Source organism: Symphalangus syndactylus, chromosome 24, assembly GCF_028878055.3.
Source record: "Symphalangus syndactylus isolate Jambi chromosome 24, NHGRI_mSymSyn1-v2.1_pri, whole genome shotgun sequence".
Classification (NCBI taxonomy): Eukaryota; Metazoa; Chordata; class Mammalia; order Primates; family Hylobatidae; genus Symphalangus; species Symphalangus syndactylus.
The window spans coordinates 10,566,846-10,593,668 of record NC_072446.2 but is presented as its reverse complement, the minus strand read 5'-3'; the positions used below and the strand labels follow the sequence as shown (position 1 = coordinate 10,593,668).

Below are 26,823 nucleotides of genomic sequence, written 5' to 3'. Positions count from 1 at the left end.
AGCATATCAGCAGTTCATTCCTTTCTATTCCTGGGGAACGTTTCACTGACTAGATACGCCTCCGTTTGACTCTCCATTCACCTGCCGATGGGCATATGGGCTGCTTCCATCTTGAGCATCAATGAACACGGCCACTGTGAACATTCTTGTATGACTTTTTGGCAGACAAAGGAACTCATTCTCAAGTAGATGCTTAGGACTGGAACTGCTAGTCACAGGATAGATGTGCATTTGGCTTCATCACTGTGTCACACACCAAATAGATGCACATTCAGCTTTGTCACTGTGTCACACACCAGGGAGATGTGCATTCAACACTGGGTAGATAAGCATTCAGCTTCATCACTGCATCACACACCGGGTAGACATGCATTCAGCTTCCTGTGTCACACACTGGATACACATGCATTCGGCTTCCTGTGTCACACAGCACGCCACCACTGGATGAGAGTCTTTCAGATTCAAGCCCTGAAGGGGGGCACACAGTGGAGTCTCGCTGTGGTGTCTATTTGCATTTCTCTAATGACCAGTAATGGTGGGCACCTTTTCAGTTGCTTATCCGCCACTTGCGTATCTTTTCTGAAGCACCTGTTCAAGTGTCTTGCACATTTGTTATTGTCTTTTTATTACTGAGTCGTGGAATTCTTTATTCCTGTGTCATGTATAAATATTGCACATATTTCCACAAGTCTGGGGCTTGCCTTTTTACTTTATATACCTTTTTTTTAATATTCTAAAGAGAAATTTACATTCCATTTTATTTTTTCTCAGTAACGTAGCAAGACAATAAAGAAAAAAATACGGATTAGTATCTAAACTTTTTCAGAAACAATGTATTTCATAAAAATTGAATAGACACTTTTTTCTCACTGTGTTCATGAAATCTAAATGATAGATTGTGGAATTCATAAGTGTGGTGAATAAGCCAGTCTAAAGAAAATCTCCTGTGCCTCCTGTACCACAGACCACAACATGCGACTACCAAAAAGCAAAGGTTCCACTCTGACCTTGAACTAAATGCTGACCAACCTCCAAGGGCATCTTGATGAGCAAAAGGCTGTAGCTTTGAGGCCCAATTTATCCATTCTTCTTCAGGATGTGTGCCTTCTATGTGCTTAGAAATCCTTGCCCACTCCCAGTCATGAAGACCTCTGATGCTTTCCAGGTCTCTCATCAAGTTCATGGTTACGTACAGGGTGAAGATGGACTCCAGGCTCACGTCTCCCTCACAGGGCACAGAACTGCACCAGGGCCTTTGGCCACGCCTGTCTTTGCTCCCACGCCACGACATCCTGATTGCTGTCACTTCACGGGAAGTCTTGAAATGTGGGAGGGTCAAGTGCTCCATTCTGTTCTAGGCTGTTTTGGCTATTTAAGTCCTCTCTGCATTTTCTATATACATTTGTGGAATCAGATTGTCAGTTTCTAGGAAAATCCTGCTGGGATTTGGTTGAGCTGGCATTGCATCTGTTTCTCAGTTCCGACAGACTTGCTGTCTTCAGCAACAGTGAGTCCTCCCTACCAGCGCTGAGTCCTCCCTACCAGCGCTGTGAGTCCTCCCTACCAGCGCTGTGAGTCCTCCCTACCAGCGCTGTGAGTCCTCCCTACCAGCGCTGTGAGTCCTCCCTACTAGCGCTGTGAGTCCTCCCTACTAGCGCTGTGAGTCCTCCCTACTAGCACTGTGGTGTCGGCCTCAGCTGAGGGCTTCGATTTCTTCAGTTCCAGTGTAAGGATCTCATACGTCTTTCGTTCGGTGTATTCCTAGGCGTGTGTTCTCCGTGCTATTGTTGACAGCATGTTTTTAACCTGCTGGTTGTTGGTTGCAAGTCCACGGAACCACAGACGCCTCCAGCTACCGGCCGTCTTTGGGAGTTCACACGCCGTGCTCAGTGTTGTGTTTGTAGGTGCGTCCGGACTTCCAAGGCACAGTCATGTCACCTCTGAATCCTTTGTTCACCTTCTTCCTCTCCACACTTGATGCCGCTTTTTCTTGCCTTTTTGCCCAACTGGAGCTGCCTGTATGTGGGGAGCAGAGGCAGCAAGAGTGGCCGTCCTGGTCATGTTCACATGAGGCTGCTCGTGCCCCAGGCTTGTGCAAACACCCAGATCAGACTGAGGGCAGCCAGCAAGTCTGTGATGAGATGCGAAACAGCAGCTACGGGTCTCAAGAACAGAGTACAGCAAACATGCCTGTGGACCTGGTCTTCTGGCAGTGCACGGCTGAGGGTAATCTCTCTTATGTTGGCCTAAGCCTCAAGTCAACATGACCGTCCCACGCAGACTGACTGGACCCAAAAGGAAGAGCAGCAGAGCTGGAATGAAATCAATCATACTTGCAGAAATTCAAGTGCAATTGCCCTTTGTACCTGATTAAACTAATTTATTTCAGGCCAAGAACTTTGTGAAAGGCAGGTATGGGTCATGGATGGAAAGCACAGGTGTGACCCCATCAGTGAACAACCCTGGCACAGCCTGCAGCGGGAAGCTGGAGAGGGCGCCCACCAGTGCTTCCTGCCGAGACTCTCGGTGTGGCCACAGGTGTCCAGGGTGAATTGTTTCCTCCTTAAAAAAGATACGGAGGACTCTTTACCCCCGGTCCTCAGAATGTGACTCTATCGGGAATTAGGGTTAGAGATAATCCAGTCAGAATGAGGTCGTTTGGGCGGGACCTGATCCAACCGGGCTGGGGGTCCTTACAGAGAGGGGAAGCTGGACCCAGAGATCGACATACACAAGGGAGAAGCTATGGAAAAGCAGAGGCAGAGATCGGGCGCTGTGTCTAAGCCAAGAAACCCAAAGGTGCCAGGAGCTGCCAGAAGCTGGGAGAGCCGACCCTTCCCCAGAGCCTGGGAAGAAACCCACCCTGCTGGCACCTTGATCTCCAGCCGTGGCCCCCAGAGCTGTGGGACGATCTGTGGTCCTTTGTGACAGCAGCCCCAGTGGGGCAGTGCAACAGGTGTGGGAACAGGGGCAGTGTCTCCAGCGGAACTTGTAAGTAAACCTGCATATCGCTGTGAGTCCGTCACAGTAGGTGGAGTGAACGTCACGATGGGAGACCGACTCCAATCGCATCAGAGACCGTTCCCAAAGGCTCCCCAAGGTGCTCGAAGGCAGGGAGCGCTGAGCCTCTGAGAGCCCTGCAGGAGCTGTGACCTGTCAGGACCAACCTATACCACAAACTGCCCTGGAGACGCCTTCTCTCGCCACAGGAGGTCTGCGTCAGGGCTGGCGCCCTCTGGGCACCTCAGCCGGGCTCACCAGGTGCGTTTCTGTGTACATCTCTCCCTGCGCTGGGCCTCCCCCGACCCCCCTAGCTTTGCCCAGCTCATCTCCACCTGTGAGAGCAGAAGGTGTTAAGCGCAGCCGCCAGCCCCCAGACTCCACGCACAGAGTGGCTCGGCCCCTGTCCTCACAGAGAAAGTTCTTTCTCCCGGCTCTGCTGGGGCTCAGCTACAGATTCCAACAGGTGGCTCAGAAACCAGCACCTCAGCAGAGCTGGAGTGCAATCTGGCAGCAGAATCTAAAACTGGAAAACGGGGGAAAAATAGGCAAAACAAATACAGATAAATTTGTTTTTAATAAAGGAGTTAATTTTCTTTCAATCCTATATAAAACAATAGCAATTAAAAACTTCATTTTTGAAAGTAAAATATTTACATATGAACAAGTAACTGTGCAAAATTTACATGAAAAAATGGAAAGAAAGGGATTTCCTAAAAGACAAAATAAAAGGTGTAACAGTTCTCGGGTGTTGATAAAAAATACTGATCAGCATTCAGTTCACACGCGCTCGAATTAAAGTCTAATGTGAGAATTCACACGGAGAAAGCCGGAGTATTTACAGTCATAAAAGTACTATCAATAGACAATTTCATACAATAACCTCTGAAAATAGAAAGAACCAATTAGTATATTTGTAATAAAAAAATAGGTACAAAGAAGGGGCTTTGCTCTGGACGTCTGTAAAGTCGGCCCAAGGCTTGCATACAGTCTCTTAGCAAAATAATTATAGTTTACATAGCCATTTCTATGTCATGTGCCAAAAGTTATGTACAATTACTGACAAAATACACCAACCATTTTTCAACACTTGATTCACACCGAGAAACAGTCTTTTGATGATTCTTCTCAACTTTGATTTTATTTAATCTAGGTTTTCACTTTTAGCTAAAAAACACAGTGCAAGTAAAATATATTTATGCTGAAAAGGTTTTCATCTCTTTTAACTTTACAGCTTTACAAACTATAGCAAATAAAATGCATTTGTACAGATGCTGACCACACATTCAGAAGGAGCCACCTTTGCTGGGCTCGGCCTCTACCAAGCAGAAATGCGATTACACTCTGAGGCGGGGACGCTACGATGAATTGTGTATTCCTCCAGGATTCTCAGCGGAGTGGAGGGGAGGGCAGGGGAGGGGAGGGCAAGGGAGGGGAGGGGGGCAGAGAGGAGAGCCGGAGGGAGGGGAGGGGAAGGAAGATAAATAGTCTAAAATATCAGTTTGCTTTGCCAACTGACTATTACACAAATAAAATAAACGAAATGAGGTCATCGGCTGTAGACATACACCTACATAGTAAGTTAGGTAGAACTAAACCAAAATGCACAAATAATGCAGAAACTGCTATGAGTTGACAGAGGGCAGCTAATTATTTGCTAACGATTCCATCAGTCTTTATATATGGCTTGTTTGGCAAGAAGGCCACTCAATCAAGATGAGTTAAGATTTAACTGTCCTTTAAGAGTATCCACAGGCCTTTGTGTTCTCTCTGTTACAGAAACGTATTTTCTTTCACACTGAAGAGTTGATTTAGAAACAGGAATATAAAACTGTTCCATTGTAAAGAGGTGGCTGTTTTTTAAACAATATCCCATTTGCTTGTTACAAAAAGGCGTAATCTGCAAATATATAAAAAGTCCCCAGGCGTCCTCCTGTGTCACTTAAGGAATGCTTTGTAGAGCAGCAGTGAATGGCTTGTCTCACGTTCATTTTCTAAACAAAATATGAGGTCCCTGAGGTTGACCCGCGTGATTCTTTGTCGCGTGAACTGTCTGGGGGTTCCGACACCCGAGCTGCCTGGGACCACTGAGCCGGGGCCCGACCCCTGGTGATGAAAAAGGAGAAGACAGTGTGTTAGTGGGGCTCAGAGTGGGGCTTGCAATGGGCCTGTGTATCTGAGCCAAGTGCCCTGATTCCAGAGGAGGCCAGGCCTGGCATGGGCTCCTTCCGGTAGGCCCACAGCTGGAGCTGGGGTGCTGTCCAGGGCCCTGCCAGGGCAGGGGCAGGAGGCCCCATGCTGAGCCTTCAGGACAGGGCAGACTCAGACGCTGCCCAACGCCCCACAGTGCTCAGACCTGGTCCTGAGGCTGAGGATGGACCAGGGGGTGGCACCCACCCAAGGCAAATGGCTGGGCGGCCCCAGGGCCACCCTTCATGTGACCACAGCTGGACTGCCTGTGGACTCAGCTGGGGCACAAAAGCCACACTGGGTCTGTGTGTGTCATCCCTGCTTGGCTGCTGAATTCCTGCACTGGGAGGCCTGGAGTTGGCTGGGACTGGGCATGCTGGGTCAGCTGGGAAGGCTGGGTTGCTCAGTGGCTCCCACGATGATCCCTGAGCCTCTGGCTGGGCCCTGGCTGCACAGATCCTGCCTCCGTCAGCCCCTACAGATAACCAGGTGTCTCCCGAGCTGCCTCAGATGTGTTCCTGCTTGGAGAAGCATAGATGCTGGGTGCCAGCTCTTGTGGAGAGCTCCGGTGGTTTCAGCTGATGACACCTGCATGACACCACCCAGCGGGGCACGTGCCACACACACGACACCACCCAGAGGGGCATGCACCACACACACGACACTGCCCAGCGGGACACGTGCCACACACACGACACCGCCCAGAGGGGCACCCGCCACACACACGACACCACCCAGAGGGGCACCCGCCACACACACGACACCACCCAGAGGGGCATGCGCCACACACACGACAGCGCCCAGTGGGGCACGCGCCACACACACACGACACCGCCCAGAGGGACACGCGCCACACAACTCCCAATGGCTGTTGTTTCCCCATTTGGCACGAAAACTAAGGTCTGCTCCGATGGTGAAAGCTGCTCACGTATATTTAAGTACAAAGATTACGATGGCATCTTTACAGCACATTCTCAACCGAAGTTAAGATGCTGGAAGGAGCGGATTCTGCTCTGTGTGCCAGTGGGAGCCTTGCTGCGAACAGCCACAGGCGACTCCCAGGCTGCCCCAACATGGCGCCACCCCTCATCCCGTCCTTCGTCCCATCCCCGCTCTGCCACTTTCAGTTCAGGCTGGGAGCATAGCTGCCTTGTGTGATGGCATCCAAGTGTGTCTCTGACCCACTGCATTTTCTTTATTCCAGTGAGATTCAAACAGATGAGGGCACCCGTCTCCGTTCAGACGCCGTGCGCTGTGAGGGCTCTTCTTCAGACCTGCCCCGGGTCCCTTTGCTACTGAAGCCACCGCGCTCCACACTAGCTCATTACAAAGTGATCTGCACCTGAGGCCAGGCCTCCCAAAAGAGAACTCAGGCGGGGAGAATGACAGTTTGCAGGGTAAGGGCGGGGCTCTCACAGGCACCATCCAAACAGGCTGTAAGACCCAGTGACACCTGCTATAAATTCTGGACTGTGTTTGATGTTTCTATCTTCAAAATAGTTCAGCAGCCAAAAAAGAGGACCAGGGTGAAGGACAGACGCTCATCTCGGGTGCGCAATTTAAGGGCTGCTGAGGGTCAGAAATCAAGATATTCTAATGCAAGTATCAGTACCAACCAAGGGAGGGTGCGAGACCAACCGAGGGAGGGCGCGAGACCAACCGAGGGAGGGCGCGAGACCAACCGAGGGAGGGGGCGAGACCAACCGAGGGAGGGGGGGAGACCAACCGAAGGAAGGGGTGAGACCAACCAAGTCCAGGGGGCGAGACCAACCAAGGGAGGGGGCATGAGACCAACCAAGGCCGGGGGCGAGACCAACCAAGGGAGGGGGCGAGACCAACCAAGGGAGGGGGCGAGAACAACCAAGGGAGGGGGCGAGAACAACCAAGGGAGGGGGCGAGGCCAACCAAGGGAGGGGGCGAGAACAACCAAGGGAGGGCGCGAGACCAACCCAGGGAGGGGGCGAGGCCAACCAAGGGAGGGCACGAGACCAACCCAGGGAGGGGGCGAGGCCAACCAAGGGAGGGCGCGAGACCAACCGAGGGAGGGGGCGAGACCAACCGAGGGAGGGGGCAAGACCAACCGAAGGAAGGGGTGAGACCAACCAAGTCCAGGGGGCGAGACCAACCAAGGGAGGGGGCGTGAGACCAACCAAGGCCAGGGGCAAGACCAACCAAGGGAGGGGGCGAGGCCAACCAAGGGAGGGGGCGAGAACAACCAAGGGAGGGGGCGAGACCAACCAAGGCCGGGGGCGAGGCCAACCAAGGGAGGGGGCGAGGTCAACCAAGGGAGGGGGCGAGGTCAACCAAGGGAGGGGGCGAGGTCAACCAAGGGAGGGGGCGAGATCAACCAAGGGAGGGGGCGAGACCAACTAAGGCCAGACGGTGCCTCCTTGGGGCTGAGGCCACCCCCAGGGCCCAGCACACTGAGAAACTGATGCCAGGCCCTGCTTCTGCACCAAGCTCTGAAGGTGCACTATGAATGAACAACATAACTTCTCCAGATTCTGTGAGTTTTATAAATACAAATTTTTCTTCAAATTTTTCTTAAATCTTAAAAGAAAAAGAAAAAGAAAGTAAAAGAAAAGAAAAGAAAAACGCAAATCTAACCTACCGATACTCCAGTTGCCTCTCTCTACACGGCACACTCCCGCTTCTCCCCAGCCCACCTCGCCCCGGGCAGGAGGGGTCCACACTCCCTGTCTTTCCCATAGGGTCTTTGCTTGCAGAATTCTATGTGGATTTTGGCTACCGCTGAGGGTCTGCTGCTAAATGGCTCTGAAGATGGAGTGGAGATCTCGCAGGAACCTTCCCCTCTCTTTTCAGGACTGGGGCTGCTGGCGGACCAAGGCCTTCTGTGCCCAACCCACACGGCAGTGGCAGTGGCTTTCCTCCCTAGATTCATCCAAATCCCTCATGGGCTGTGCCCGTGGTGGGCGCAGCAGCCTGGGGGGGGGGGGCAGGCAGGGACTGGTCATGGAGCCTGCTGGGAGGAGAGTGCCTAGTGGGGGCTTCCAGCTCCCATGGGACTCCTGAGAAAGAAGTGCCTGCGGGGACCAGGGCCAAGGCACCCATGGCCACTCTAGAGGGACTGTGGCCCGTGCACACATGATGGCGACAGACAGCTCCACAAGGGCCGGCACCAACATGGAGCCCTGGAGGCCTCAGCCTAAACAACTCCAAACACAGGGCCTTGGGGTGTTTTAGGTGGAGGTACTGGGATTAGAAAACAAGCAAAGCAAACCAAAATCCCCATGACCTTGGACATACCACATGAACCCTCCCTTTGCAGGTCTCCGCCTCTGAAACAGACACCCCTCGCCCCATCACAGGGCTCTTAAAAGGATCAAATGAAAGTAGGCAATCTCTCCACTGCACATGCACCACAGGCACTCAATGTCGAAGCCAAATGCAGAGTCGCTGTCCGCGGAACCGCCTGGTGCAGGGTCTGTGCCACCCGAAAGTCAGGCCCCGCACGGTCAGCACCTGGGGGCTGTCCGGGAGGAGCGCGTCTGCTCCTGGGGTGGGAGCCCTTTGGTCCGTCCTTTACTCCGAGCAATGGGTGGAGAATGCTGTGCCCACAGCCGCCCCAGGCAGCAGGTAACAATAGCCCATACCGCACGCACTCCAGCCAGCTCCGCCCCGAACGCGTGCGTGCCCTCTCCGTGCCTAACCATTTATGGGGTGTCACACACACGAGCCCAGGTCACTGGCAGCACGTTTTGAAGAACAGCAGTAGTAGCGAAAAACACTCAGACACACAGCTTAGAAAGTTAGCATCACTTCCGGGAGGCCGAAGACAACCTGGCTGCCGAGCTGATGTCTCCCAGCCTCTCTTCCAAACACAGTTCAGCACAAGCAAGGCACACAGGTTTACACCAGCATCACCGTCTGCACAGGACAAGGGCGCCTAGACTTCAAAATCACCGCAAGTCGGCGCAGAGTCAACACAGCCTGAGCCTGATCCCCCTCGTCTCTCCCCTGCAAGGCTGCAGTGGGGCAGGGTGGGACAGGGGTCCGTGGGAAGCCACTGCTGAAAGACTAAGCCACCCCACGTCCCAGGGCCTGAGAGGTGTCCAGGAAGGTCAGTGCGGACCACAGGGCAGGGACCACCGAGCACAAGACACGAAGGGTTTGTCAAGGCAACACGGCGTGTCCCGAGAGGAGCCCTTTGGCCACTGGGTGGTGAGGCAGAAAAGAAGGAAAGGGGGAAGTTCTGGGTCCTGCAGGAAAGGACCTGGAGAACCGGAGGACAACTTCCGTCCCGCACACCAGCAAGGACCTGCTCAAGACCTGGACTTCCCCATGCGGACAGCAGAGGGCGCCAGGAACCCACAGATCTGGCAAACACCCCAAGGCCACCAGGGCGAAGGGACAGGGGCGGTAAAGCCACCCAGAGCCACGGGAAAGTCAGAGAAGAGTCAGAAAATGGGGACTCCACACACATCAGAGAAAAACCCACCCTGGAACAACAAGAAAACAACACTCTCAATACAGGAAAATCTGCTTAAGTGTGCACTTAAGGATATGAAAATCACCTCAAATCAGAACCTCAAAAACTAGGAGACAAATTTTTATAAAAACGATAAAATTACAAATGCAACACCAAAAGGAAATAAGAGTTAACTGGACTTAAGAAAGTAATGGAAGGAAGAGACAAAATTATCTCAGAAATGAATAAACTGCAAACAGTCTGAGGGAGGGGAGGCGGTGAAAACGCAGTAAGGAACCCACGAAAGGCAGGAAGCCAAGAGGACAGAACCGAGACACAGAAAGGAGGAAAAGGGTCAGGAGAAAACAGGGCAAATGAGAGCTGGGCGAATCTCCCCCTCAGGCAGAGTGGGACATTCACACCGTGACCCAGGGGACGTTCCCAAAAGACAGCAAACCCACACCCCACCCGAGAGGAGACATCAAACCCACACCCACCCGAGAGGAGACACCAAACCCACACCCACCCGAGAGGAGACATCAAACCCACACCCACCCGAGAGGAGACACCAAACCCACACCCACCCGAGAGGAGACACCAAAACCCACACCCACCCGAGAGGAGACAAACCCACACCCACCCGAGAGGAGACAAACCCACACCCACCCGAAAGGAGACATCAAACCCACACCCACCCGAGAGATGACACCAAACCCACACCCACCCGAGAGGAGACAAACCCACACCCACCCGAGGGGAGACATCAAACCCACACCCACCCGAGAGGAGACAAACCCACACCCACCCGAGAGGAGACACCAAATCCACACCCACCCGAGAGGAGACACCAAACCCACACCCACTCGAGAGGAGACAAACCCACACCCACCCGAGAGGAGACAAACCCACACCCATCCGAGAGGAGACACCAAATCCACACCCACCCGAGAGGAGACACCAAAACCCACACCCACCCGAGAGGAGACACCAAAACCCACACCCCACCCGAGAGGAGACACCAAAACCAATGCACTGAGAGGGCTCAGTGGGTGGCAGGACTCTGAGATGCAACCTCATACACTACGGGCTCTCAGAGCCGATGGCAGGGCTGCCGGGGAGGAAGAGAAGAGAACCCATGAAGCGGAAGGAATCAGGCTCCACAGCTCCTCCCAGCCTGCACCCCCCTCCCCGCCCGTCCCCCACAAAGCAAGAACAGAAAAGACTTCTGAGCCAGCCAAGCCGCCTCCGGTCAGGGCCCAGAAACAGCCTCAGGAATGGGAGGAAGAGCCTCCTCTGTTGGGCGGGAAACTGCAGGGAAGAGACACTCAGGCTCTGAGTGAGGCGGAGGCGGGAGAGGGAGGCTGAGAACCAGAGTGTGCCTCCCCTGTGGAGGTCCTGTCACCAAAAGGCAGAGGAGGAAGCCACGAGGGCTCACAGACGCCGACGGCCAGCAGTGGAGCTGCCGGGCCCGTTCAAACTGCACGACTGCAGCGTGACAGTCCTTTGAGACAGGACACCAGGGCGCTGTCACTAGTTTAAGTACAAAAGTAACCAGGAAGACACAGATACGAACCTTCCTAAATTTAAAAAAAAAAAAAAAAATCAATTAAAAGAGCAAAGAATAAACATCTCACAGAAAAAGAAACACAGCAAATATTTAAAATTCAGGCCAGGTACAGCCACTCACACCTGTCATCTCAACGCTTTGAAAAGGGAGGCCGAGGCAGGAGGATTCCCTGAGGCTGGGAGTTTAAGACCAGCCTGGGCAACATAACGAGACCCCATTCCTACAAAATATTTTAAAAATTGGTCAGGTGCGGTGCTGTGTACCTGTAGTCCCAGGCTACTGGGGCGGCTGAGGCAGGAGGATCCTTCTTAAGCCCAGAAAGTCAAAGTTGCAGTGAGCTATGATCACACCACCACACTCCAGCCTGGGTGACAGTGAAACCACGTCTCAAAAGATAAATAAAAATTTACATAATTATAAAATATTATGATAGAGTCAAGACAAAACACGTCAGTCCTATCAATACAGGTAAATGGGCTTAACTCACCTATTAGAAGAAAAAGATTTTTCAATTCGGCTCATAAACTGAGACCATATGCTACAGACAGACACAGAAAACAAAGTGATTCAGAAGGTGAAAAGTAAGGATCTCAGGGATTGTAGGCTGGGGGACAAGAAAGACACCCAGGGTGACGGTCTGACATGTGACAAAGACAGATACTTTCTAATGCAAAAAGTCACAGCTGCCAACGAAGATATGACACGTGGATATTTATGCACCAAACAACACAGCAGCCCCTAACAGTAAAAACGCAAGAGATGCAGGGAGCAGCAGTCAAGGAACAGCATGCCCGCTGCAGAACAGGAAGGAGACAGAAACATGCTAGCGGCAGTCATGGAACAGCATGCCCACTGCAGAACAGGAAGGAGACAGAAACACGCTAGCAGCAGTCATGGAACAGCATGCCCACTGCAGAACAGGTCAAGTGGACAAAACTAAGCCAGCAGCCAGGAGACTGAGCGACCTCATCACTGAGGGGCGGCTTGGGGATGCCCACCCACTCATCATGTGCCTCAGCCCTACGCACCCACAGCACATCCACAGACGCTGATTGTACCACCCAGACCAGCAAACACAAGAACTATGACAACACACGTGTCCCACGTGTGAGGCTGGGGAAAGAGCTGCCTCTCTCACACGCAACAGGGGGACTTGGCAAAACCTAACAAAAGTGCACACACACCAACCCCTCAATTCAGCAATCCCATCTCTCAGAACTCAGCCCCAACAGCAGGCCTCCAACAGTACGAAGACACACGTACAAGGTTACTCCTGATGGCATCACCTGTCACTGTGTCAACAGCCTAGATGCTCACACGAGAGAGGGTGAAAAGCTACGGGACATCAGCACGATGAAGTGCCACCCAGCTGGGAAAGAGGAAGCTCTTGATGCAGTGACACGAGGGCAGTGCCCGGGAACTCTGTCAGCTGCAGAGAGCGAAAGACTGTCACTGACCTGTGCTGCACTGCCAGGGAAGGAAAAAGATGCAGGAGCTCATCTGTTTGCATGGTGAGTGGAAACGGGGTGCAAAAATGGAGGGACGGGAGCAGGGCAGGAGGAGGGAGGGGACAAAGCAGGAGGAGGGAGGGGGCAGAGCAGGACGAGGGAGGGTGCAGCAGGACGAGGGAGGGTGCAGGAGGAGGAGGGCGAGCAAGGTGGGAGGAGGGCAGGGGCGGCAGGGGAGGGAGGGGGTGGAAGGGGGAGGACAGATGTGGTGGGGGAAGGGAGGGGGCAGCAGGAGAAGGGGGCGGGGGATGGGAGGATGGGCGTGGTAGGGGGAGGGAAGGGGTGGCGGGGGAAGGTGGGCAGGGGGAGGGAGAGTGTGGTGGGGGAAGGAGGGAGTGGTGGGGGGAGGGAGGGGGTGGTGGGGGAGGGAGGGCGTGGTGGGGGGACGGAGAGGTGGCAGGGGAGGGAGGGTGTGGTGGGGGACGGAGGGCATGGCAGGACACCACTACAAGGGGCACTGCTTTCTATACTTTTTTGTATAGTTCTGACTCTCAGGACCATGGCAATGCTCCACCCCTCACAAACAAAAAATCAACCAAGATTTGGAGGAAACCAACAGGAACACAAACAGTGACCACTAAACCCGAGCTGTGCTGCAGGTGAGTGATGGCCACACTGAAGGGTGGGCAGGAAGCCAGGCCTAGTTGTGTGTGCCTGCAGTCCCAACTCCTGGTGGGGCTGAGGCAGGAAGATTGCTTGAGTCTAGGAGCCTCAGGCCAGCCCAGGACACAGAGCAAGCCTCCATCTCTATAAACAAATAATAAAAATTTAAACATAAAAGGTAAAAATGAAAGGATGAGCAAGAACAATACTCGTCTATGTAACTTTCAAATGTACTATTTTGACCTATGAGGTTAAATAAAAGGGCCGCACAGAAATGATACACTCTAGGTAGTTAGCACATTTGTTTCTCACACGGCTTGGCAATCCCGAAGGTCCTTTATCTGTACATTGGAACTGAACACAGAAGTACATCTACTGTGGGGGATGAGAACCAGGTTCCCATGTAAGGCATGAGGGAAGCTAGAATGAGCCTGTGACGTCAGACTAGATCCTGAGGCCTGAGGAGAAGTGAGAAGGCCACTGTGTTCAGCCCAGGTGCAGGTGCAGACGAGTGTTTGTGTGCGTGCACATGCCCCGGTCCACCCAGAAGGCCTGGATGCAGGGACACCCCAGGAGCAATGAGCACACCTGCTGCCCAGAGTATGGTTCTAAACACCATCCCCAACCAAAGGAAGCACTGTCCCCGACCAAAGGAAGCACCGTCCCCAATCAAAGGAAGCACCGTCCCCAAAGGAAGCACCGTCCCCAATCAAAGGAAGCACCGTCCCCAATCAAAGGAAGCACCGTCCCCAATCAAAGGAAGCACCGTCCCCAATCAAAGGAAGCACCATCCCTGACCAAAGGAAGCACCGTCCCCGACCAAAGGAAGCACCGTCCCCGACCAAAGGAAGCACCGTCCCCAATCAAAGGATGCACCGTCCCCGACCAAAGGAAGCACCGTCCCCGACCAAAGGAAGCACCGTCCCCAATGGAAGGAAGCACCGACCCCAATGGAAGGAAGCACTGTCCCCGACCAAAGGAAGCACCGTCCCCGACCAAAGGAAGCACCGTCCCCGACCAAAGGAAGCACCGTCCCCAATGGAAGGAAGCACCGATCCCAATGGAAGGAAGCACCGTCCCCGACCAAAGGAAGCACCATCCCCAATCAAAGGAAGCACCATCCCCAACCAAAGGAAGCACCATCCCCAATCAAAGGAAGCACCGTCCCCAATCAAAGGAAGCAATGCCCCTCCAAGAAATCGTGGAAAACAGAAGATGTGCTGGAATATTCTGCGGTATCATAAAGTCACCAAAACCTCTTGTCAGGTCACAAGGACATGGAACCAACCTGAAGGAGCTCATGATGACCAGAGCCGGGCTGCTCAAGCAACAAAATAAATAAACTGTAGCAGCGGCTTGTTACCTACAGAAGAAAATAAACATCTATGCTAATATAAGTAAGTAACTGAATGAATTAACAAGTGGGAGAAATAAGGGAGAAGGGGCAGCTCTCTTTACAGAATTCCAATTAATAAATGTAAACAGAAAGAAATAGAAAGTCAGAATCAGATGCCACAGCAGCCTCCACTGGCAGCATCCTTGCGAATGCCCGTGCGGGGGCCAAAGGCCTGATAGGAAATGGTATCAGCAGCCTCCAAGTGTCTCCTTGAGATACCTACTAATTACAAAGAGAAAAAGAGTAACTCGACAGTGGAGAAACCAGCCAACCCCACCTTAACCAAGCTTCAAAGTCAGCAGCAGCAGCAGCCAGGCGACACCAGCTGCCTCCCAATACAGTGCTCTGAGAACACGCCAGCCCGCCCGCGGCATTCTAGCTGAGATTCTACAGCCTGGACGTCATCACAAGGAGACGCCAGACAAACGCAAACTAAGGGAACATCCACCAGACAAGGACCAGCGCTCTCCAGCACGTCAAGGCCATCAAAGACCAGGAAAGACTGAGCAGCTACCACCAAGCACAGGAGCCGAGGAGCCGCAAGGGTCCCGGGGCAGGAAAGGACATCGGGGACACTGGTAAAAATCAAATCAGGAGAAAATATTTGCAAAAGACACATCTGATAATGGACTATTATCCAAAATATACCAAGGACTCTTGAAACTCAACAATATCCACAATAAGATACTCCACATCCTCCGTCACCAGGGAAATGCAAATTAAAACAAGATGCACACAACTACTGGAACAGCCAAAACCCAGAACACGGACAGCACTGAACACTGGTGAGGATGTGGAGAAACAGGACCCTCAGCCGCGGCTGCAGGGAATGCAACATGGCGCAGCCGCTGGAAGACAGTCTGGCGGTTTCTTACAAAACTAAACGTGCTCTTACCACACGATCCAGCAATCGTGCTCCTTGGCATTTACCCAAAGGGGCTGACAATTTATGTCCACATGAAATCCTGCGCACAGATGTTTATACCAGCTTTCTTCATAATTGCCAAAACTTGGAAGCAGCCACAATGTGCTTCAGTAGGTGAGTGGATAAAATAAACTGTGGCACATCCACACACTGGAATAGTGCTCAGCGCTGAAAAGAAATGAGCCATCAAGCCATGAAGAAACATGGAGGAGCCTCAGGTGGATATTCCTGAATGAGAGAAGCCCGTTTGAGAAGGCTGCATAATTTCAACCACATGACATTCTGGAAAAGGCGAAACTATGGAGACAGTAAGATCAGTGCACCAGGGACTGAGAGGAGGGGAGGGATGAACGGGCAGAGCACAGACGAATTCAGGGCTGCAGAACAACTCCACATGATATGGTACACATGGTGGGAACACATCATTCTACAGTTGTCGAAACCCACAGAATGTACACACCAAGAGTGCACCCTGATGGGAACTATGGAAGCGGGGTGAGAAAGACGTGTTGACGTGGGTTCGTGGATTCTAACAAACGCACCACCCAGCCAGTGGGGGAGGCTGCGCACCTGCAGGGAGGAGTGTATGGGAAGTCTCTGTACTTTTTTCCCCTCCTTTTTCCGTGAACCTAAAGCTGCTCTAAAAAATAGTTTATTAATTTATTTAAAGTTAAATTAAAGGAAAAATCAAATAAGGTCTTCAGTGAACAGTATCATATCCATGTTTAACATGAGGCGAAACTAGGTGAGGGGTAGATGGAAACTCTCTGTACTGTTTCTGTAACTTTCCTGTAAGTGTAGAATTCAAAATTAAAAGTTAAAAAAAGAAGACTTACCCTTAAGAGATATGCTAAAGGAAAAAGAAAAGAACGATTGAGCATCATCTTTGATGAGGAAACGTGTCTGAAGGACTTTTACTTTCTGGGTTTTGTGTTAATTGTTACACAGATAACACACAAAGATCCCCAAAGTTCACAAAAGGCAAGCGGAACAACTGCGAAACAACTGCTCCCCAAACAGACGCCAGCGCCAATCTTCACCCACTCGGCAGCGCCTCACCTGGGTCCTTCCCCAAACAGACGCCAGCGCCAATCTTCACCCACTCGGCAGCGCCTCACCTGGGTCCTTCCCCAAACAGACGCCGGCGCCAATCTTCATCCACTGGGCAGCGCCTCACCTGGGTCCTTCCCCAAACAGATGCCGGTGCCAATCTTCACCCACTCGGCAGCGCCTCACCTGGGTCCTTCCCCAAACAGACGCCGACGCCAATCTTCACCCACTCGGCAGCGCCTCACCTGGGTCCTTCCCCAAACAGACGCCGACGCCAATCTTCACCCACTCGGCAGCGCCTCACCTGGGTCCTTCCCCAAACAGACGCCGACGCCAATCTTCACTCACTCGGCAGCGCCTCACCTGGGTCCTTGCCCAAACAGACGCCAGCACCAATCTCATCCACTCGGCAGCGCCTCACCTGGGTCCTTCCCCAAACAGACGCCGACGCCAATCTTCATCCACTGGGCAGCGCCTCACCTGGGTCCTTCCCCAAACAGACGCCGGCGCCAATCTTCATCCACTGGGCAGCGCCTCACCTGGGTCCTTCCCCAAACAGACGCCGGCGCCAATCTTCATCCACTGGGCAGCGCCTCACCTGGGTCCTTCCCCAAACAGACGCCGGCGCCAATTTCATCCACTCGGCAGCGCCTCACCTGGGTCCTTCCCCAAACAGACGCCAGCGCCAATCTTCACCCACTCGGCAGCGCCTCACCTGGGTCCTTCCCCAAACAGACGCCGGCGCCAATCTTCATCCACTGGGCAGCGCCTCACCTGGGTCCTTCCCCAAACAGACGCCGGTGCCAATCTTCACCCACTCGGCAGCGCCTCACCTGGGTTCTTCCCCAAACAGACGCCGGCGCCAATCTTCATCCACTGGGCAGCGCCTCACCTGGGTCATCCAGGTCCGGCTTTCTCGATACTCCATGTACCTCCCAGCCCCACACCCTGGCCCTTCTCGTGAGTGAGGACACACGAGCTCCCTTACTCTTCCTCAGAGGCTGCTCCGCACATGTTAACACTCACATCCAATCCTCCCTCCTGGCGCAGGGACCCCAGCAGATAAAATGGTTGGGAAGCTGGTTACACTGAAGAAAAACACAAACACACTGAATGATGGGAACCAGGTCCTTCACTGTCTGAGAAAGGACTAATAGACAAGGATGGGGGACAGCTAAACAGAAGCCCTGGCGTGATAGGCAAGGACCGTAGTCTCAATACGAACACACAGGACCCCTTCGACATGGAACGGCACACGCCCCACACTCCCCTACATGCATTTGGGTCCTGAGCTCTGGCTGCTGGCACGGCCTGGAAGCAGGGGCCCCAGCAATCAGCACACCAAGTGCCCAGATCCTGGCCTCTCAACACCACACTCCACTAGAGGAACCAGAGCTCCAGGGGAGCTGCAAAGTGGGCAGGGAAAGTGCACGTGGCAATAAGGAATGCCACAGACAAGGGACGCGTCAAAGGATACAGACTCCAGCCACAAGAAGCTCCCACCAAGCAAGCCTAGAAATAATGAGAGTGCTGATCAGAGCCCACCAAACACAACAGGGGTCCTGGCACCCACAGCACTGCAGTGAGTGAATGAATGAGGGGTCCTGGCACACACAGCACTCAGTGAGTGAATGAATGAGGGGTCCTGGCATCCACAGCACTGCAGTGAGTGAGTGAATGAGGGGTCCTGGCACCCACAGCACTGCAGTGAGTGAATGAATGACGGGTCCTGGCACCCATAGCACTGCAGTGAGTGAATGAATGAGGGGTCCTGGCATCCACAGCACTCAGTGAGTGAATGAATGAGGGATCCTGGCATCCATAGCACTCAGTGAGTGAATGAATGAGGGGTCCTGGCACCCACAGCACTGCAGTGAGTGAATGAATGAGGGATCCTGGCATCCACAGCACTCAGTGAGTGAGTGAATGAGGGATCCTGGCATCCACAGCACTCAGTGAGTGAATGAATACATGAGCGAACGAATAAACCAACGAGGAGGGGTGAAGCTCTGCTTCCCAGCAGAGGGCAACCAGCAGGTAACAGAAGGGGTGCCTGAAGCATCCCCACAACTGGGCAGCCCCAGGGTGGCGACACAGGCAGGCGGTTAATGACATTGAGGCTGTGGGTGGAGGTGCGATAAGGGTGGGGCATCTGTGTGAGGTGGGAACATGTGAAATGCTAACACAGCCATGGGAATCGGCCACCATGCTGTGGAGAAACAGCCCACAGCAAGTGCTATGCTGGGGGTGGTAGCGTCAGTGCTAAGCACCTGACCAGGAGGGCTACCTGGTAGCCACCTAAGGTATCAGCCACACGAGCACTTAGGGTGCTGGGTATCGTGTCAGAACAAGGATTAAAGTGTACATACTGAAAAAATACAGGAGTGCACGCAAACACATGTGGTGTAGTTGGGACGAAGCAGACAGCGTGATGCTCACACACCAGAGTCTGCACGGAGCTCCTTACTCTGTTCTTGCAACTTTTCTGTAGATCTGAAAACTACTTCAAACTAAAATAACAACATTTTCAAAGTTAATGTATTCTGGAAGACGATGACAGGGTGAGCATAGCTTCTGGATCTTCCCAAAGTTCCACATAAAAGAGCAACTACACAGCAAAACCGAAAGCCAGCGGACAATCTATAGAACAAAACCGATGCAGATGAACCACAAGCAGCCATCACCTGAAGGACGCTGCAGAACCAGACCCCGACGGGCCTGGACCCAGGAGCCAGCGGACTTCCTGGGAAGACTGGCAGGTCCCTCCGAGAGCCGCAGTCAAACCTGGGGCAGGGGAGGACCAGGGAGGGCAGCCTGGCCACCACAAATGCCCACACTGACCTGCCAGGGCTCCTGCAGCACAGGGCCTCATGCAGGAGAGAACCTGCTGGGAGTGAATCAGTACTGAGCAGGACAGGGACAAGGAAGGCAAAGAAAGGTCCAGATGCTTGGGAGGCGCACAGAGCCCTGGAGCCACAGAAGCTGAGGACTCCCGTTCTTAACATCACGCGAAAGTAACCGCAGAGCACCACAAAGTCAGCAAACGCGGCGAACCACGTGTCCTGTTACAAGTTCGAGAAACCTAAACTCATGTTGAAATTAGCAACAGAAAAACATCAAGGTCAAATCCCAGACAGGTTACTATGAGAGAAAAAGAGGATAAAAAGTAGAAGAGCATCCCTACAGACCACAGAAGACCTCAGAAACACATACTCAAAACAGCAGGTAAACAGCAAATCATGCCTTAAGAGAAATGGAAGCCAAAAAAGACAAAAAAGGTAATTTTTTAAAAAAGAGAAAAATTAGGCCAGGCACAGTGGCTCACACCTGTAATCCCAGCACTTTGGGAGGCTGAGATCGGCAAATCACTTGAGGTCTGGAGTTTGAGACCAGCCTGGCCAACATGGTGAAACTCTGTCTCTACTAAAAATACAAAAAAATTAGCTGGGTGTGGTGGTGCGCACCTGTAATCCCAGCTACTCAGGAGGCTGAGGCAGAAGAATCACTTGAACCCAGGAGGCAGAGGTTGCCATGAGCTGAGATCACACTGAGATAGAGCCACTGCACTCCAGCCTGGGCTACAGAGGGAGACTCTCCCTCAAAAAATAAAAATTAAAAAAAAAAGAGAAATTAGGCTGGACACAGTGGCTCAGCAGCATTTAGGGAGGCCAATGTGGGAGGACTGCTTGAACCCTGGAGGTCGAGGCTGCAGTGAGCTGTGATCACACCACTGCACTCCAGCATGGGTGAAAGAGACCCTGTCTGTAAAAAAAAAAAAAAAAAAAAGAGAGAGAGATTTTAAAAATTGAGACTGTAAAAAGTGAAAGTGCTCCAGCAGGCAAAGAAGATACAACATGTGGAAAATGGGAATCTCTGAAGAAAGAAACAAGAGAACAGAACAAACACAAAGGATCATTATTGCAGATGTTCCTAAGGAGACTTGAGACCGCACTGAAAGAACACAGCCAGTACTGAGACCACCACCCCAGCAGAATCAACCCCAGGACGCACTCCAGTGGGATGACCTGGGTTCCGAGAAAAAGGACGCCCAGGGAAGAAAAACACGTGGCCTACAAAGGAAGTAAAATGAGACTCTCATTAGATTTGGACAGCAACACTTTAGGGAGGAAATAATCCAGAATAACGTCTTTAAGACACTTCAGGAAATACAACGTGAGCCAAACAACAGACCTTCAGGTACAAAGGGCACAAACTCATCAGCAGGTGGGAACTTGGGAGTGGCTGTTCCCATGAAGCGTTCCAAAAGAATCTAGCAGAGAATGAGATTTGGAAAAACCAAAATGACTACAGAGACACAACATAGAGACGAGTCACGGCATTAAACATGTCATTATTTATGGCACTAAAACTCAAAGAGGGCAAAAGGGAGAGCTTACGGTGTATAACAGCTAAATGTTTTGACAACATAAATACAGCACAAAATACAAAACGGGGCCAAGGGAGAAAGCACATGAACAACTTTTGGCTGTTTCCACCACCCTCGGCAGGAGTGCCCATATTCTTATTCTCAGGCTATATCCAAAGGTAGGAGATATTTTAATTCTATTATCTCCTATGTCCATGATAACCGGGATTCTTTTTTTCTCTCTCTCTCCTTCTCCTGCCCTCCCCTCCAACTCCCCAGCCCCCAAGCCCTTGGGGCAGCCAAGGGCCACAATTCTTACTGTAGAAGATAAAGACGTCATTTTGAACATGGTAACTCCTATACCTCTGAATTTGAACTACCTGAATTGGAAATATCCATATAAACCCATGAGACCCTGTTTTTACACATATTTCCTAGCTCTGTCCACTGAAAAGGCCTACCCACTCCAGCGGCAATACATCCCTAGTCCCAGCGAGTGCTCTTCAAACGCCATTTCCCAACAGAAGAAACCAGTTCTTGGAGAAATGACTTTTTCAGTCTGAAACAGGAAAGGTGTAAAGTGAGCCTGACACATGTTAATGTCCAGATGGCAAGGACATCAGTCCCATGTCCCAGCATGACTCAGGAACCAACCTGGAGATGCTTCCACTGGCCAAAGATGGCACAGTCTGAACTGCAACCAAAATGAGAACTGTAATAGATGGATTATGTGCAAGTCCTTGAGATTACAACGATAAAAAACAAAAACAACACACTGAAACATAAAACTACTGGTCACCCTCTGATTCATTCTCTTCACCTGGATATATGGAAGAAAACATGCGAGCATTTACCCTGCGTCTCCTCTATGAGCTGGACCCACCAAGTGGCCAAACAGTAGTGGAGGAAGAGTCTCCAAAAGAATATCCCAACGAGGAAGTGAGAAAGAACTCACAGACAAGAGCACTGCCATCTCCAACCTCAAGGGACTAGTGGCCCTAGGCATGAAGCATGACCAGCCACCATCCCCGGAGCGCACAGCCCAGACCTGTGTCCTCGCGATGAGGGGCCACAAGAGCAGCCAGGGTCCTGCCACAGGGATGCAGCCAGAGTTGGAGGAGTCTCTTGGGTCCAGCCACCAACGTGCAGGAAGTTCAGAGGACGGAGGAACAGGCAGAACCGCACCACAAGGGAACCGCCAGCAATCCTGACGCAGGACACACCCCAGGCCAAACGACCTGGTCCTTCAACCGACAAGTTGTAAGGAAAAGAAAGTGATGGAGGGGTGGAAGGGACCTACAGATTTTTAAAACTTTTAAATTCTGGTTTCCTTTTAAGTCAAGTTTAATGGGAAAGGACGGCAAGGCTAACCAGTGTCTTGGCTGCACAACTGGGGACTGCCATGTCCTGGCGCTTCTTCCTGGCTTTGCCATAAAGTCAGGGCAGCAGTTAATTTTGGAGGGAGGTAAAAGCAGCTGTGATGTGGTGGGGCATATAAAAGGGTGGGGGATCTCCCAGGTGACTGGAAGCATGTTCTAGTTTGTTTTTTTGTTGTTGTTGTTTTTGTTTTTTGAGATGGAGTCTCGTTCTGTCACCCAGGCTAGAGTGCAGTGGCATAATCTCAGCTCACTGCAACCTCCGCCTCCGGGTTCAAGTGATTCTCCTGCCTCAGCCTCCTGAGTAGCTGGAAATATAGGCACCTACCACTGTGCCCAGCTAAATTTTGTGTTTTTAGAAGAGACAGGGTTTCACCATCTTGGCCAGGCTGGTCTCGAACTCCTGACCTCATGATCCACCCGCCTCGGCCTCCCAAAGTGCTGGGATTACAACGTTCTAGTTCTCGAACTGATGATGGGCTACAAGATCTACGCCTTTGAGAATCCAGTTAACCATAAAAGAAATCCAGGAAAAAAAAAAAAGGCTAATCAATATCTTTCACCTCCCCCACAAAAAAACGAGTCCTTAACTCTAAGTGCTCTTCTCGATATATGTTGTTGTTGTTCAGAATTTCAGTTCTTTCTTGGTTTACAACTACATTTTCGGAGTGGGCTGCGGGCCTCACAGCCAGTGGGCACTCAGGCCTAGGCCCAGGTGAGTGCAGGTTCCTGCTGGGGCTCGTTACGGGCCAAGACTCCCAGGCGCACAGTGGCCAGAGCCCGTGTTAGCCTTGGGAACCTGTACTTACTTATTATTTCTGGCCCAGAGAAGAATCTCCCTATTTTATCTATATCTCACACATGCATTTATAAAGACAAGATCTTTATTTTCTTCCTACATTGTACCCGACATTTTAACCTGTACTGTCCCAGGAGGGATTTCTCTGAACCTCTGGGATGCCATATTGCCAAAACTCTCGTGTCTGTTAAACCTGGAGTCCCTCCTCTCCACATCAGGCAGCCATTTCTCAGAGGTCACTGCTAGCATGTGGGCAGGTGAGCCCCAGCACTGAAGTCTGGGACATCCCACGCACACGTTTCCAACAGCCCTGGTGGGGAAAGGGAGCTCTGTCCTCATCAGGTCACTACCCTGACCCTGTCCCAGAGCACACCTGCATACCAAGAAGCAGTGCAAGACCGTCCAATGTGCATCAGACAGCAGCTGCCACGGGGCTGAGAGAGAAATAGAGAAGCCAGGGGTCGGGCAGAGTAGAGGGGAGTCCAGAAGCATGGGAGTCCAGCCTGCCCAAGCAGCAAGACCTTTCCTTATACGTAAGGATCAGACCCTAGAGTAAGACCTACCTTAGTAAAGCCTAAAGCCAAACCCAGACAGGAAAGACAGAGTTTGCAACTTGAGTCCCACTAAGTTAAAGGAGCTTGAGAAACACCTTGAGCTTTCCCCAGATTCTTACTGACAAAATGAAAAACAAAACCACACAAACTCAAGATGGTCAGCCAGTAACTCAACCGCCTGCGAGAATCAACTCTTCAAGGGAGATCAGAGTCCAGTCTCTTGGCAGGTAACCATGAGACATGCAAGGAGACAAGAAAGCGTGCAAGGCCGAGGAAAACAGCAGTCGAGATAAACTGAATGTGAGATGGCCCAGGTGTTGAACTTGACAAAAACCTTATAAAACAGCTTTAATAATAAGCTCAAAGAATTAGGGGAAATATAAACTGTAAAAAAGAACTCGATGGAAATCTTAGAATTGCAAAATACATTAACAAAATGGAAACTTCAACTGGAGACGGCAGAAATCCATCTGCCAAGGAGCTCGTGGGCACATCAGTAGACATCTTCCAGTCTGGAACACAGAGAGAAGACAGACTGAAGTCCAGGAACACAGGCTCAAAGACCTGCAGGGCAGCATCAACAGGTCTAACATACCATGTAACTGGAGCCCCAGCAGAAGAAAGTAAGATTGAAATGGAAAAAAAAAATCTGAAGAAATATTAGCCAAAATGTTCCAAATTTGATGAAAGACACTGATCTGTGAAGCTCAGAGAACCTGAAACAGGCTGAATATCCAGAGAACCACAACAAAACACAACACAGACAAACCTCTAAACTGAATATCCAGAGAACCACAGCAAAAACACGAACCTCTAAAAAATAAAGAACATCTCAAAACAAAGATTGAAAGTCACGCCAGAGACATGAAGCATACTACGTACAGGGAACAAGCTTAAAAATTATAGCAGGACCAGCCCATGCCACATGGTGAGACCCTGTCTCTACAAAAAAAAAAAAAAAAATACAAAATTAGCCAGGCATGGTGGCATGCACCTATAGTCCCAGCTACTTGGGAAGCTGAGGCAGGAGGATCACCTGAGCCCCGGGATGTGGAGGCTACAGTGAGCCATGATCACACCACTGCACTCCAGACTAGGTGACACAGTGAGACCCTGCGTCTAAAAAAATTAAAAATTAAAAATCACAGCAGGACGTCAGAGGACAGTGGAACAAGGTCTTGAAAGTTTTGCAAGAAAAAAAACAATCAGCCCAGAATTTTGTAACCAGTAAAAATATCCTCTGAAAATGAGGGTGAAGGCCAATCCCAGCACTTTGGGAGGCCGAGGCGGGCGGATCATGAGATCAAGAGATCGAGACCACCCTGGCCAACATGGTGAAACCCTGTCTCTACTAAAAATACAGAAATTAGCTGGGGGTGGTGGCGCACATCTATAGTCCCAGCTACTCGGGAGGCTGAGGCAGGAGAATTGCTTGAACCTGGAAGGCGGAGGTTGCAGTTAGCCAACATCACGCCACTGCGCTCCCGCCTGGCGACAGAGCAAGACTGTCTCAAAAAAAAAGAGAGAATGAGGGTGAAATACAATTTTTCAAGTAAACAAAACCAGAGAATCCATCACCAGTAGACCTGCACCACAAGAAATCCCAACAGCTCTCCTTCAAGCCAAAAGGAAATGGTGGCAGATAGAAACAGACCCACGGGAAGGAATGAAGAGTACCAGAGATGGCAAATAAGGAGGGAAACATAAAAGACTGTTTTCTTTCTTCCTGTAATTTACTTAAAAAAAACAACTGAGAGTTGAAAGCAAAAATAACATGTTAAGGCTTGGTTTATAATTATTAGAGTAAAAGATACAACCACAAACATAGACGAGAAACTAATGGAACTTGGACAAATAGCAGCAGGCGGCAATTCCTCCCCTTCATTCCATGAACTGTCCATTCTCCCACAGCGGCTTACCCCACAGACACTGTGCAGGAAGAACAATCAGCAAGATCCCTATTCAGATCAGCAAGATCCCTATTCAGATCATTCTTCTGACAGTTGTAACTTCCCCACATCCTTTTCAAATCCAGCCTAAACCTCATCACGGTAATCAAACTTCCTCATGAAAAAGACTTTCAGCTCATGTGATATCCACAAATAAGCTGATTTAGATTTAAAATGTCAAATGTAAAACAAATACTCCAGAAAAGGTGAGACAACATGTAAATGGTGAGAAAGCAAATTCCCCTATGTGTGTCCATCCCCTAGAAGAGGGTGGCTCTAAGATGCTCCCCATGGTTCCCCCAGGACCTCGATCCCACAACGCGGCCGTACCTCTGCTCCCGAGCCCGGTCCCGGACAGTCCACTTTCCTCTTTTTCCTGGGCCCGATCGCTGCTAGTGCTGTGAGGTTGGCGTCCCGCTGTCTCATTTGTGCCAGTTCCTGTTGCTGCATCTTTTATTTTGAAAAGGAAACAAGGAGCATCATTTCTTGCATGTTTTTTACTTACTACGAACGTAATACATAGATACGAAAGGGTTTTCTGTAGTTTTCTAAATCATAACTTCTTTAATGTTTTGGCTTTCTCAATGGTAAGCATATTCTATAATCCAAAAAATAAGATTTTTTTAATGCAACAGACGTTTGTCTTAAAACTCTCAGAAAATATATGCAAATCAAAAGCACAGAGACTAATGCCCCCCCAAAGGGAAGTCACCATTGAATTTAAAAGTAGGACACCAACTGTTTGCACAGGAAAATACCTTTGACGTTGTCTTTATTTAAACTTGGCAAACATTTTAAATAGACACACAAATGCCTATCGTACAGAAGTGCCACGGTTTCCTTAGCCCCTCTCCCGTGGGGCGTTAGAGTGCGCAGCAGAGGACCCACAACTAACAGGGCTCACCTCCTTTGCCTTCTGTTTCAGCCTTAACTGTTCTGGATCTTCTTGTCTTGACCGAGACTATTTTTGAATGAGGTAGAAAAGAAAAGTAAGTTATGAACTAAATGTTTATCATTTAACAAATGTGTTATCTTATTTACTATACAATAACATCTAGGTAATGTGAAAGAATGCATAGCAAATTTGTGAAATGCTTATAGCCAAAGATGC

At 51.0% G+C, this 26,823-nt stretch overlaps 1 protein-coding gene across 1 annotated transcript in view; it reads right to left on the bottom strand.

The window, feature by feature from the left end:
- Positions 1 to 3,558: 3,558 nt before the first annotated feature.
- Positions 3,559 to 26,823, bottom strand: part of TAF4 (TATA-box binding protein associated factor 4) — a 90,010-nt gene continuing 66,745 nt past the window's right edge. Inside the window, exons 13-15 of the mRNA XM_055265569.2 lie at positions 26,617 to 26,673; positions 26,043 to 26,162; positions 3,559 to 5,106 (exon numbers count right to left, since the gene is read on the bottom strand). Coding sequence (XP_055121544.2) covers positions 4,939 to 5,106; positions 26,043 to 26,162; positions 26,617 to 26,673 — 345 coding nt within the window. The 3' untranslated portion in view covers positions 3,559 to 4,938. The remainder of the gene's footprint in view (positions 5,107 to 26,042; positions 26,163 to 26,616; positions 26,674 to 26,823) is intronic.